This window comes from Brassica napus, chromosome C5, assembly GCF_020379485.1.
Source record: "Brassica napus cultivar Da-Ae chromosome C5, Da-Ae, whole genome shotgun sequence".
Taxonomy (NCBI): Eukaryota; Viridiplantae; Streptophyta; class Magnoliopsida; order Brassicales; family Brassicaceae; genus Brassica; species Brassica napus.
This window is the reverse complement of record NC_063448.1, coordinates 40,405,708-40,419,637: the sequence shown is the minus strand read 5'-3', so window position 1 is coordinate 40,419,637 and position 13,930 is coordinate 40,405,708. Positions and strand designations below refer to the sequence as shown.

The window sequence follows — 13,930 nt, the reverse complement described above, 5'->3', positions numbered from 1 at the left end:
AAAAACTTAGATCACAAGTATAAATTATATTCCGCCCGTAGGGCGGGCCTACCCTAGTATATATATATATGTGTGTGTGTGTTTGTGAAGATACCAAATATACTCATATCCTTGTCAAGATTCATTTATTCCTACAGGATAATATTCAATACATTAACGGGGGTGATACATCAAAAATATTAGATACATCAGAAAAAGAAATTGAGTTAAAATTTGGAAAAACAAAAATAAATAAATACAAAAACAAGAAAAAAACTTGGGGTCCCTACATTACGACGCCATGCTGATTTCCCACGTGGGACGACTATCCTCTAGGATAACAACCAATTATACAGAGCCACGTGCATGTGGAGAACGTTGTGTTCACGTGTGAGCCATCAATAATTGAAGAGTGAAGAAGAGTCGAGTGCTTCTTCAGCTTCGCTTTACTTGTACAGCTCCGGTCTGGACCATTGAAATCGTACCGAACCGAGCCAAAGTAGCTGAAAGAGAAAGAATGTAATGGTTTTGCTCTTAAGATGTTTCATATTTTGACATATATATAAGATAATGGACCACCTTGATCTCTTTATCATGGGCGCAGAATCATGGACATGCCCCCGACAAAACGTTACATTATGTTTCTACGCTAATCTCTTATGGTTCTTTAGAAAGAAGCATTAAGAGCTCAAATCTATGATCTCTGTTCAGTTATGTATGTACCTAAGACGTCCGGTCTATTAATGTTTTCTCATGATCATACGTGTTGCAATTACACCCCAAGTTGACTTAGTAAACCGACGCGGTCGATTTTAATTTTGGTACATTGGATGGGATGCATGACCCTGGGAAGTCAAATTCGTGAATTAAAAGTGAGAAGTTGTTCTCGACCGACATTTTTGGTTCCCGGTTGAGGTGTGAGAAGTATTGATTTGAGAATTTTTGTTTTTTATGGGTCTGCCAATTAATATATGTTTTGGGATTATTCAAAAAAAAATTAAGAAGAAAATTGCGTTCACATGTATGGACAAAGTAATGTCTCTTTCGTTATGAGTATCCTAAGGATGTCAACAACTGTGAATGTGATGTTGATCTTCATTTACCTTCCATCTATGGTTATACGCATTTGGTGCAGAGATCATTTTTCTGTAGATGATTATTCTATATTTAGTTTGCACATTCGACATTTCAAGAAAAACATTTAAATAACCTACATTTTTTCTTGGTAAAACAAAAAAATGCATTTCTATTTAAACATTGTCGCCTTTTTATCAATCAAATGATGCTGTATAGAACATTAGTTAATAGTTATATATAATAATATTGTTATCAGAACTTATTGTTATAATCCATCCTTACATAACATGTCAACAAAAATGATCGGAGACTTGGAGTAACGAGTTCGATCGCGGAGTCGTAGACAGAGTTCTTCTTTTATCTCAATATTTTTGCTAGGGTTATTGTAGTAGTGAATTTTGCGTTTTGAGTTGTTTTTCAAGTATTTTTTATTGTTATAGGTGTAACGCCCCGACCGCCCACAGCTAATGGGCCAGCCACGCTCGCTCTCTCGACCCGTGGACCCATCCCGTTCCAGCAATCGGTCCGTTAATTTTTCTAAAGGCTCAAAATCATTGGTTACTGACCCTGCAATCACCACCCGACCTCTTTCTATGCTTTGGCCTCACTCGCACGCCATCGCGAATCACTTCCCGATGGGTCACCCATCCTTACACTCATCCTTACACTACTCCAGCTCAAGCACGCTTAACTCTAGAGTTCTTTGTGGATGTGCTCCGGAAAAGGTAAGTCAACTTTGGTGACATAGGTAGCCAAATCAATTCTCTTAAGTCTTTTTCCACGTATCACAACTCTGGATGTTACAATAGGGTTAGAGTTGTGATGATGAACTGTGTATGCATTGTTCTCCACTTATGAAGGACTAAACTGTATTAGTAATGTGATTGATATAGTTTGTGTTGTTGTTTGTTGTGTCACTGAAACTTATTGTTTGTTTGTCTTTTTAATTTGTTTCTTGTACTGTTGAGAGTACATAAATTATATTAAAGTTATTGAGAGTATTTTTTATTTCTGGATATTTTTTTCTCCAATTTAGTCGTGTAAGTTGTGTGTATTAAGTAATAATTTTTATTATTTTTATTATGTTTGTTATATGTTTTTATTTTATTTTTAAACTTGTTGCTCTTACCGGACCTTTAAAACAAATACATGAAGACTTGTAGAAACAACTATAAAATGAGTGATAGTTCTGAGTATTTGAGCTTTAATGAGTTTTAAACGAATTTATGTACTTCTCATAAGAAGACAATAGCATTGGCATGTTGACATTGGACATGTAAGCTATTTTTATAAGACAAGAGGAGTGAGCAGGTGGAGCTGTTGTTGCCGCCTTTGTGTCTGTCGGGATTGTCTCTTGTATCTCTTGTTGTGGCTGTGTTTGTTTATCTTTTATTTGATGGGTAATATGTAAACAAAAATCATTGTTAGTTGTATTTATCAGAGTTCATAACTTACTCTATTTTTTTGTTTAGGTAATTTCACTGATCTTGGTTGTCGTCTTTGTCTTCTTCGTTGCGAAAGTAAGTTTGTAAATTGTTAAATAGCTGGCCGTGTAGTTTGTATTTGTTTAGCTGACTCGATGTATGTGTCGTTGAGTTTTAGTTGAGGTGATTGGTTTGGTATATTTGTTTTGAAGTTTATTTCTAAGATTAGACAAAAAAGAGAGGTGATCATTAATGATTCGTCTTTTTTGGAATTCTAGTTTTTGGTGTTTTGATTGTTTGGGTTGTTGTGGTTTCTTTTAAGCTGTAAAATAAAGGTTTGTGTAAAATTAGTTTGATAAGTAAGAGAGATAAATATACGACCACAGAATCTGGGTAGGAAATATTTTTGATTATTGATGTTAGCACAATATAGATAATAATATAAAGGGAATTGTGTGTTGATTGTTTCTTACTGATCAATGAGGAGACGTATAACGACTCGAGTTGTTTCTTTGCTAAGGTCAGAGCCTTGGACAGAACGGATTTGCCCAGCCACATCTGCGAGTTTAAATATCAGTTATGATAACGAAACATATTATAAACCCAGATGCAATATGATAATATACCTGAGAGTTCTAGGTTTGTGTTCGCAATCACTTGAAAATTGTCAAACAGACTAATTATGATTGGAGATGGATCTCATGAGCACCCGTGATGACTTCATCAATAATAGTTGGTGAGATGAAACGAATGAGGAATGGATGATCAATTATCTTGTACATGCTTGAGCACCTAACAACCTCAAAACGATCGACTTTCACAATGGAACCGGCTTTCAAAGATGACATGTAATGATTAGCACGTCCGGAGGGAATAAACCCATGAATCACGGAATCTGCAAATAATATTATTTAACAAAGAATCAGGAAATCAATTAAAACAATTATATTAAATAAGTGTAATAAATCGAAGATTAACTTACCTTTTTATCAAGGAAGAGAACCGTGATTCCCATAAACTCACTGTCTTTCTTGAAGTTCAGGGAATCCCATAAGCGAGGAGGTTAGAGGCTATGCTCTGGCTACTATGACCAACACGGAGAGACTCGAAGGTTGAGTGACGGATGCCGGGAACGCCGGTTTGAGGAACTGGAGAGGCAGAAAGACATTTTCTAGAAGATCGTTAAAGCTAAGAGGAATCAGTGAGTTTTGTGGAGATGCAAATTGGGTTCATCAAAGATGAGAATCATATATATAGGGTTTACAGAAAGGCTACAAATCATGAACATTTAAGATCAAGCGATTTAAGATGGAGAGATGAAGAGTTCACCGGTGAAAAAATAGATTACGAACAGACACACAGCGCAACTCTGTAACTCAGACTTGTCTAAGACAATGATGAAAAGAACTCTAACTCATGTTAAACGAAGACAGTTTACAATATGGAAAAACTATAATTGTTGTTCTGTTCATATATCGTGATGAACCTCATTTAAAAATGAAACTCATAATACACTTGTAGGCCCGGCCCACAGAGAAAACCGAAGAAGCAAAGGTTTCCGACCTTCATAAATATATATTAGTTTCGGCCATCAATGTACAAAGTATCATTTAGTTTAGTGGTATAAAAGTTGGTGTTTATATCTTAATAACCTGGGTTCGAGCCACATGCTTAACACTTTTTTTCATACTTTTTAAAAGTAGGATCCACTAAAATGCTGACGTGTCGCCTTATTTTTAGCTCAATATTAATTGTAAAATGCATTGATCTTATAAATAAATATATTTATCTAAAATACTATCGGTTAAATAGATGATATTAATGAAAACATAAATTCCCGGCAGAGAAGATGGGAACAGAGACTCAAGTTACGACTCCTACGTCAATTCCCGGCAGATGGTGTTTTACAGATGGATCATGGAAAAAGGAGGATATGTTCTTTGCCCAGGGCTGGTTCAGTACTTTAGTTGGATTTGAGGGTCTGATGAGAGCGAGGAACGTAAGAGCGTCTCTCTCTCCTCTGTATGCAGAGTTCGAGGCGTTACTATGGGAAATGGAATGTATGAGGTATTTAAGACAATTTCAGGTTACGTTTGCAACGGATGTTCTCAATTGGTGAAGATGGTTTCAAAACCAGAAGAATAGCCAGCTTTTGCAAGTTATTTGGAAGATATCAGGAGTCTGAAAGAGAGTTTTACACGTTCAGAGATTATACATGTACCAAGGACGTAAAATACAAAGACGGATAATCTAGCACACAATGTCAGAAAACAGCTGTCTTTCGTCGCCACATGGATCAATATCTTACGGTGTGGTTTACAGAGTATATGAGTCTGTAATGTTGTTGACAAAAAAAAAACATAAATATAATTTAATTAGTTTCTTAATATGTGTGAACAGTGTCTAATTGACACTCTTTATGAAACAGAGAGAGTATAAAACTTTGATTCAGATTAATTAAAACGGTTGATAAAATTTTAATGAATAGGATCTCGACAAAAGTTTTTTGGATTTTGAGTCTTGACGCAGTTATGGAGTGTTTAGGGGTTTAGAAAGAAAAAAATTAGAGATTAAATTTTCATGTATTATATCCATATAAATTTTGTTCTAAAAAATTGTTCTTTTATGTATGTGTGTTTTCTGAAAATATTGGGAAATATTATATATATATATATATATATTTAGATTTGACTGTTGTCAAACTTAATTCTAATAAAATGAAAGTGTGAAATAATCTAGTGATCACTAACATATATATATTTAGCTAAATAAAGTTATGTACCATAATTATAAATTGCATGAAAGGGATTTTAGTATATTAATGATGATTCTTTTTTTTTTTTTACTTATATTTTTGCACATCCATAGTGCATAACGAAATCACTTATTGAATTACGTCGGGTTTCTTTTCTTATTCTTATACATCACCGTGAAGATAAAAAAGAATTGTTATAAAGTTTTGTGTATATATGTGATTAGAGAGCTCAAACTGTACGTAACACCTGCTTATAAATCCACCAACGTTTTGTTTGTTTATTTATCTGGAGGAAGAAAACATCGATGGTAAGTGTAAAACATGAGTAAGGGAGGGCAAACCAGTGGGATAAAACGATATAACAAAGTTGACAATTATAAAAACAAAAGCAAAAAATTGAATGAGCTGTGCGTGGGATTATGGAAGGCATGTGGTTGGGCAGGGAGGTCATGTCGCCTTCTTTGCTCTCTCTTTCTCACCGTTCTACAGATTGCGATGTTTTGTATAATTTACACTAAAGCAGAGTTCTTCTTTTATTCCCAGCTGATGTTGCTATTTGTGTCTTCTTACCCCTACAATATTTCCATTTATTTTGTTCTCAATTCTACTAATAGAAAATCCCCATGTTTTTTTTTTCATTTTTACATGAGGACTCAAACTTGAATATTGAGGTAATATTAATTTGATTGGATTATTTGTAGACTGAAATATACATTCTAATTTTGAAGATAATATATAATGGAAGATGTTTGGTATAATTACACTTCTGTATTGGTAAAATGGCAATTACTGTACATTTTATTACTATTTCCGCAAAAAAAAAAGGATTTCCGCAAATATGGAAATTTATTATGACATTGTAAAACTACGATATCTATCTTATTAAAGTAAAAGTACTTTAAGCTTTTGTTTGGCAACATAGATAGCAGTTAAAAAAAAATAGGATTGTTTGAAAACATGGATAGCAGTAAGTTAAGAAAAAAAAATAATGGTCTTATGCTATTAAAAAAATTAGAAGTCCATTACATTATATTAAAAAGTAATGAGTTTATGTTAATTTGATATACATATTCAAATCAAAATAATAATTTAAAATTAATTTATATTAAAATTCATTCAAAAATGTACATATATTCAAAATTTAATTTTTAGTAACATATTTTCCAATAACCATTATAAAAATGTTTTCAATATATATAAGAAAAATACAATATAAAGCTCAATTTCAAACACCAACTTAAATTATGGTATTTTATATTTCACATTGAAATTTTAAAATATAATATATGCGATTATTTATATGATTGTACATATAAAATATTATTAATTATAAGAAAAGTTATTTGATGGTACGCATAAAATACGATTAATTATATGATAACACATATTTTTTGTAACCTATGATGACACATATAAGATATATCATAGTGAAATTAGGAGTGGGCGTTCGGGTTCGTTTTCGGGTCTGTTTGGAATTTCGTGTTCGGCTCAGATCTTTGAGGATTCAGTTCGGATTTGGATAACCAATTTAAATTGGTTTGGTTTAAATATTTGGATAGAGAATCAATAATCATTTAAGTATTTTTTGAGCTTTGAGTATATTGTAACTATTTTAGATATTTACGTTTGATTATTTTGTATATATTTTCAAGTATTTAAACGAACTTAAAAGCATCATATATATTTTGGATGTTTTTATATATATTAAATCTAAAAATAATTAATATATATAAATATATAAATCTATTTTGGATACCCAAAATATTTCGGTTCGGATCGGATTAGGTTTCAGTTCTTCAAATACCAAAATTTTGAATAATCAGATATTTAATCAATTTCGGTTCGGATTTGGTACTACTTATTCGGGTTGGAATCGGTTCGATTCTTCGATTTAGATTTTTTTGCCCAATCCTAAATAGTGACATAAAAAACAAGTAGCATCATATTTTTTAAAAAATACATCCGCGCGGATCGAAATCTAGTTCTCGTTATATACGTTCGCTTTCGTTATAACTTGTAACTAAAAGTAACTAAATTCCCAAAAAGGTTTGGTAATGTGCTTTCCATTTTGATTGATTTGGTTAAGCTTTTCATTTTTCATGTACTTGATACCATTTTCATGTATCAATAATATATTTACCTGACATGACAAATAATTGGAATAAACGTTAGGATTTTAAAAATTAATATTACGTTCTAAACATACATTTTATAATTTTCGTTTGCAAAAAGTGTACAGTATATGTAGATCGATATGTAGATATTATATTGATCATTATTGACTCATGGTTATAACGAAAAGGTAAACTAAACCAACAGCTAGAAGTATAAGAAATAGTATATAACTTACAAGTTACTTTTGCAGCTTGATCATGATCAAAACTATGATTAGATATAATATAAAATGTACTTAACATAATTCTTTTATTCACGAAAATGAAATCAAACCCTAATTCGCAACTTCGTTTCGACATTTCCCGTAAACTTTTCAGTTCGCACGATACTAAAAGGATGTCAGTCCTTTTTCTCTGCTCAAGCACTCATAGATGTTAATTAAATTACATCTCCCTTTTCATCAAGTGCATAATCATATTCTCTATGCTCTATAGTTTTATCAATTATTATATCTATTTTCTAGGGTTACGAAAAGATGCTCTTCGAATCCAGGAACTATATAATGCATACCAACCTCATATATATACATATGTGTATTAGTAGTATAGATTTAAGATCATTTCCCAACTGCCATTAGTAATTTCATTTTTATCTTAGAGCTTTTCAGACTCATTTCTATATATTTTCTATGTTTTTCTCTAAAATAAAAGAATTTTATTATGGAGATGGTCAATACAATTTTTCTATTTTTAGAAAATGCTATTTTTGATTCTATATTTAGATGCAAAATAGAATTTCTCTACATTTTTATTAAAAATAGAGAAAATCTATTATAAAGACCTATATTTTAAAAAATATACATTTATAGTCGAGTTTTAAGTTTAGAGGAAATTAGAAAAGTGAGTTGGAGATGACGTGAAGTATGTGTAAAACATTGATTTTGAATCAGCTACTCACGAAAACTAAAATAAATTTCGGATCAAGTAATGAATAAATCTGGTTTACGAGAGGTATCAAGTTTACGTTCGGAATGTTGTTGCACACTTGTTCTAAAATCAAACGTTTATGTTTTAGGTTTTTCATATTGAGGTTTATCCACTTAAATATTGTGTCTTTTTTATTTCTTTTTCAATATATTTTTAGAACAATACTTGGATTCACCCCACCTCAATTTTTATAGCCAACCAAAATGCCACGTAAGATTAGTTAAAAAAGATAACAAAATCAAAAAAAAAAAATCTGAAAAAAACAATACCGACGTTAACAACGTCTGCAAAACCCGAAACTAAAAAAATCTAAAAGTTAAACCTAAAACTCTAAATCATAAATCCTAAACCTGAAACCTAAAACTCTAAACCTTAACCCTAAACCCTAAACCCAAAACTCTAAACCATAAACCCTAAATACTAAATCCTAAACCCAAAACCCTAAACTATAAACTCTAAACCCAAAACTCTAAACCATAAACCCTAAATACTAATTCCTAAACCCTAAACCCTAAACCATCAATCTTAAACTCTAAATTCTAAACCTTAAATATTAAACTCGAACCCTAATCAAGTGATGGGTTTAAGGTTTAGGATTTAGGGTAGTATTTAGGGTTTAGGATTTAGGGTTAGAGTTTAAGATTTATGGTTTATGGTTTAGAGTTTTAGGTTTAGAGTTTACGATTTGGGTTTAGAGTTTAAGATTTAGAGTTTAGGGTTTAGGATTTGGGGTTTAAAGTTTAAGTTTTTGGTTTAGGGTTTAGATTTTCGATTTTTAGAGTTTCGGGTTTCGCAGACGGTATTAACATCGTGTTGTTTTTTTCAGTCATTTATTTTTTAATTTTATTACCTTTTTTAATTAGTTCAACATGGTACTTTGGTTGATTATAAAAGTTGGAGTGAATTTAACCATTCTCCAAGGGGTGAACCTAAGTTTTGTTCATATTTTTATAGTTATGGTAACATACGCGATTCAAACATAATTACACAGAGGAACTAATAATGTACTGAATTTTTCTCCCAAAACAGTATTTAGGGTATGACTTGTTTTCCCGTTACCACCCGCAAACGCAGCTTTTGTGGTTGGTAGCGGTTGTTGGCGTTTTGAAACAATCACTCAAACCGCTATAAACCGCTTCAAGCCGCTCTAAACCTCATAAATTCAGAAGCTAGTTCCAGCTAGTGTTTGTGGAAATTTTTTTTTTTTCAAAAACAATATAAATACAAGAATAAAAATATTCAATAAAAAATTTAAATTAGAATTATAAAAATACTAAAATATATCTATTATATTTTAATTAATATTATAAAATTTTAAAATAAAATTATTTTCTATAATTTTAAAAAATTTAAAACTATAACTTTCTAAATGTAATTTTTATATTTATTATAATATTATGATTTTTGATATATAATTATATAAAATAGAAATATTGTTAATTTATTATTTATCTGCTGCTGTATTTGGTAGTTAACCAGTAATACGTATCCCGCAAACGCACAAATTTCTAACCGCAGAATCAGTCGTACAAATTTCTTAAAACCACTAGAAACCGCAATCACCCGTATCCGCAAACTCTTGCAATCGCAGTCACTGCGTTTGAACCAGTCAGACCCTTAATATGATATAAATGTTCAAATATTTATCATAAAAGTTATTGAAAAAATAACTCAAAGCAAATGCAAGAATAATCTGGGGTTGTTAGTCAAGGGATAAAATGTTCTTTATGTATATATCTAAAGCCTTTTTGACGGCGGTCATATAGATAAATTTTAAAATTATAATTCAAATGGGTTTATTTCGAGCTTAACCCTAATTTAAAAATTAACCATCCATACCAATATACAGAACTAGTGCTTGATTCAGAGGAACAATTGATCTCATCAAAAGCTGGGACCTTTTAAATTATAATAATATACAAATATCTATACGTATATATTTTAAAATATATATATATATATACCTATGTGCATAATAACAAATCTGGGTATATGAATAGAGGTGTAGCAAGTCCTTTCTTTATAGCAAAAACATCTATAACTCTAAGCAGAGCTCATTATAGAAACAGAACAGAAACAGAGCCTTCATTACTTTCTTTCCTTTCTGAGCAAATCCTCTTTCTGTTTCTTTCCCTTTTGGGGGTTGTAACTCTATAAAGCAGAACCGTTATCAGTTTCCTCTCTGCACTCATCTCTTTGTTCTCTTTCTTTCTCTTTTGGGTCCAATGGAAGGATTAGAATCGGTTTATGCGCAAGCTATGTACGGTATGAACCGACAGAACAAAATCACGGAGCATCAAGGGTCAGATTTGATCTGGGGAGGCAATGAGCTGATCCCTCGAGAGCTCTGTTCTTCTTCTTTCTCATCTTACCAGCTCATTAATCCGAATCTTGGCAGCTGTTTCATGTCCGATCTTGGAGTCATTGATGAGATTCAACATCAACAACATGTCGGAAACAGAGCTGCTTCCATAGATCCATCATCGCTGGAGTGTTTGCTATCAGCGACGACGAACACTTCGACGGAAGACGACGAAGGAATCTCTGCGCTTTTCTCAGATTGTCAGACTCTTTGGAGCTTTGGTGGAGGAATCTCATCTGCAGAGTCTGAGAACAGAGAGATCACTACAGACACAACAACAAAGCCTAAGTCTTTGAAGAGAAACAGAGACGAGACAGGAAGTCACTTCCGTCTTGTCCATCATCCTCAAGATGATACAGAGAAGGGAAGCTTCAAGCTTATATACGATGAGAATCAAACAAAATCCAAGAAACCAAGAACAGAGAAAGGAGGTGGTTCTTCCAACATCAGTTTCGGACATTCAGCTTCTTTGTCTGATAATGCCGAGCCTGATGCAGAAGCGATCGCGCAGATGAAGGAGATGATATACAGAGCCGCTGCGTTCAGACCGGTGAACTTCGGTTTGGAGACCGTTGAGAAGCCTAAGAGGAAGAACGTGAAGATATCGACGGATCCTCAAACGGTGGCAGCGAGGCAGAGGAGGGAGAGGATAAGCGAGAAGATTAGGGTTTTACAGACATTGGTTCCAGGTGGGACTAAGATGGACACTGCTTCAATGCTTGATGAGGCTGCTAATTATCTTAAGTTCCTTAGAGCGCAAGTAAAGGCTTTAGAAAACTTGAGACCCAAGCTTGACCCAACCAATCTCTCCTTCTCCTCTCCTTTATTCCACCCTTCTTTTCTTCCCATGCAAAACCCTAATCAGATCTAAACATGTCAGTTCGTCATTATCATCATCATCATCAACAGAATCATAGCTTCTTGATTGTTTTAGCAGTTCTCAAGAAAAGGCAAGAATGTTGTGTTGGGCAGTGTTGTTTCTACTTTCCAGTCTTTGTTTTCTGCATTTCTTTTCATACAAAGTTCTTTTTTTTTAATTCTCTTTTTGTAGTATCTGTGGAATTTCGAGGGTTGAAATTGTGAAAAACAGAGCCCTAAAGATGTTAATTTACTGTCTCTGCAACATTTTTTCACCCTTTTATTATTTTATTAGAGGAAAGAAAGGGTAAGATACTTGCAATTATGAAGAAATGATTATTAGCAAAAGTGTTAAGAAAGTGCCTCTATCTCTATTATCTTTTTTACAATTTTTGTTAAAAAGTTTTAGCTTTTCTTGGAGAACTCTTTTAGAATATAACTGATTAAATATTCATCCTCCTTTTCTTGTAATCTATAAACTGTCGCTCAAACTTTACATTAATATCAATAACTATATTGCAAGATTTTAAAGGTTTTTTCTTTATTATATTGGCACTTAGGGACACTGATCCACAAAAACTGATTTCAGATCTGTCTTTACTTCCAGGATAAATTTCAGCCAAAAGCCAGTATGTATATATCCTGATTGCTGAATAGAGTTAGTTGGTGGAAGAAAATTATTGTATACTTTATATTAAATTTATCTTAACAGAACTGTGTTGTTTTTGTTTGGTTATATATAAAGACAGAGATTTAACAGTTTGTTTAGAGATTAATAAAGAGTTAAGAATGTTGAAGGCGTGCGCCTTGAGAATAGAACTCGCACCTGACTCAAACACCCTAAAATGCTCACCACATGCTTCTCTCTATCACCCTCTCTTTTTATTCTTCTTTTTTGTCTTTTGGTTTTTGTCTTGTTTCTCCCCCTAATATCTCCTAAACACCGTCTTCCTCGTTTATTATTATTTATGTTGTTCTTTTCATGGATGTGTTCTTTTTTACTTGGGTTATTTTTACATTTTTCAGTGTCATACCGGATGTCAAAATCGGATAATCACCACCCATCTGATTCGATCACTTGGACCGGTAAACCCGCAACCCATGCCATGCACTAGTCTGATTTAGTTACACTAATTAATTGGAACTCTTTTGATCTGTTTAAATCCAGAAAACTCCATGTGTTCTGCATGTAACTTATAAGGTCTTTAATATACATAATGTGTTCCATCAAGTTTTAAAAAAACTGATGTCGTGATGTATACAGTCTCAGAAAACGTAGACTACATAAATGACTTAGAAAACGTAGACTACATAAATGAAAAAGATTGTGACATGTAGTTGTTTGTGACTTTGTGTTAATATCATGAATGGATCGCTACTTGGATTTAGGTATGTTATTGAAAACAACAAAACACGGAAGCACAAACGGTCTAATTACACAAATACTCTATTTACCACTGAACTGGATGAAGTACGCTAGTGGCTGACCGCAAGAGTTAGTATTGACTGTATTGTTGGACTTTTAGTGTGTGTGTTTGATCTAAGTGAGATGCTTTACAATTTACATCATGTTTTGTCTTAGCATAGATTTGTTCCAGATCAAGAAGAGACTACACTCCAAACCCAAACTCCTAGTTAAAAAAACTACACTATATGCAGTTACTTGTGGAAAAGACCCATAATTAAGGCCTATTGCAACCCGGCAATTGGATGGAAATATAGTCTATAGTGTATAACGGTTATTGAGTCATCAAAGTAATGAAACAATCTGAGTCCGAGATGCAACCGACTTGGTTTGGTAGCTTGTTATGAAAAACAGGCTTATCTATAACGACAAACATTTTAAGTCAAGTATATACATTGGATGATTTGGCAGATAAAATATGATTTTTACATTAGATATTATAATATCATATATTCAAGTTGACTCCCAACAAACGGAAAACTCTAAGAACACAATCATTTTTATAAAAAAACTATATTATAACCAAAAGAAAAGTCAGGAATCGATGGAGGTTTGCTAGCTGGTGAGATAAGAGAGATCGATCATGTTTGTTGACTTTTTCTTTGAACGGTTATGGTTTTTTGTTTGTTTCCGTGTAACGTTTTAGACAAAGATGTTCCTCTGAAGCAACCTATTTTCGGAAAGTTTAACATATAACCTTAATTACTTAATAAATCCGAGATTTTGGTCCTACTAATCATTAGAATTCAAAGAGAAAATCCTCCAAAATTATGGTACAAAGACATGGTCCGCAAAATCAAACAAACAACCTCATGAGTACACATGTCCATCCACTTATTAAGTATTATAATTATTAGGGCAAATAAAATTAATTTCAAGAACAAAGTATCTTGTCAAATCAGAGGATAT

The 13,930-nt window shown here is 32.6% G+C and overlaps 1 protein-coding gene across 1 annotated transcript; it reads left to right on the top strand.

Moving 5' to 3' along the window:
- Positions 1-10,294: 10,294 nt before the first annotated feature.
- Positions 10,295-11,924, top strand: LOC106394458 (transcription factor bHLH87). Its single transcript, XM_013835030.3, has one exon. It carries the CDS (start codon positions 10,562-10,564, stop codon positions 11,567-11,569), a length of 1,008 nt encoding a protein of 335 aa, XP_013690484.1. The 5' UTR covers positions 10,295-10,561; the 3' UTR covers positions 11,570-11,924.
- Positions 11,925-13,930: the final 2,006 nt, after the last annotated feature.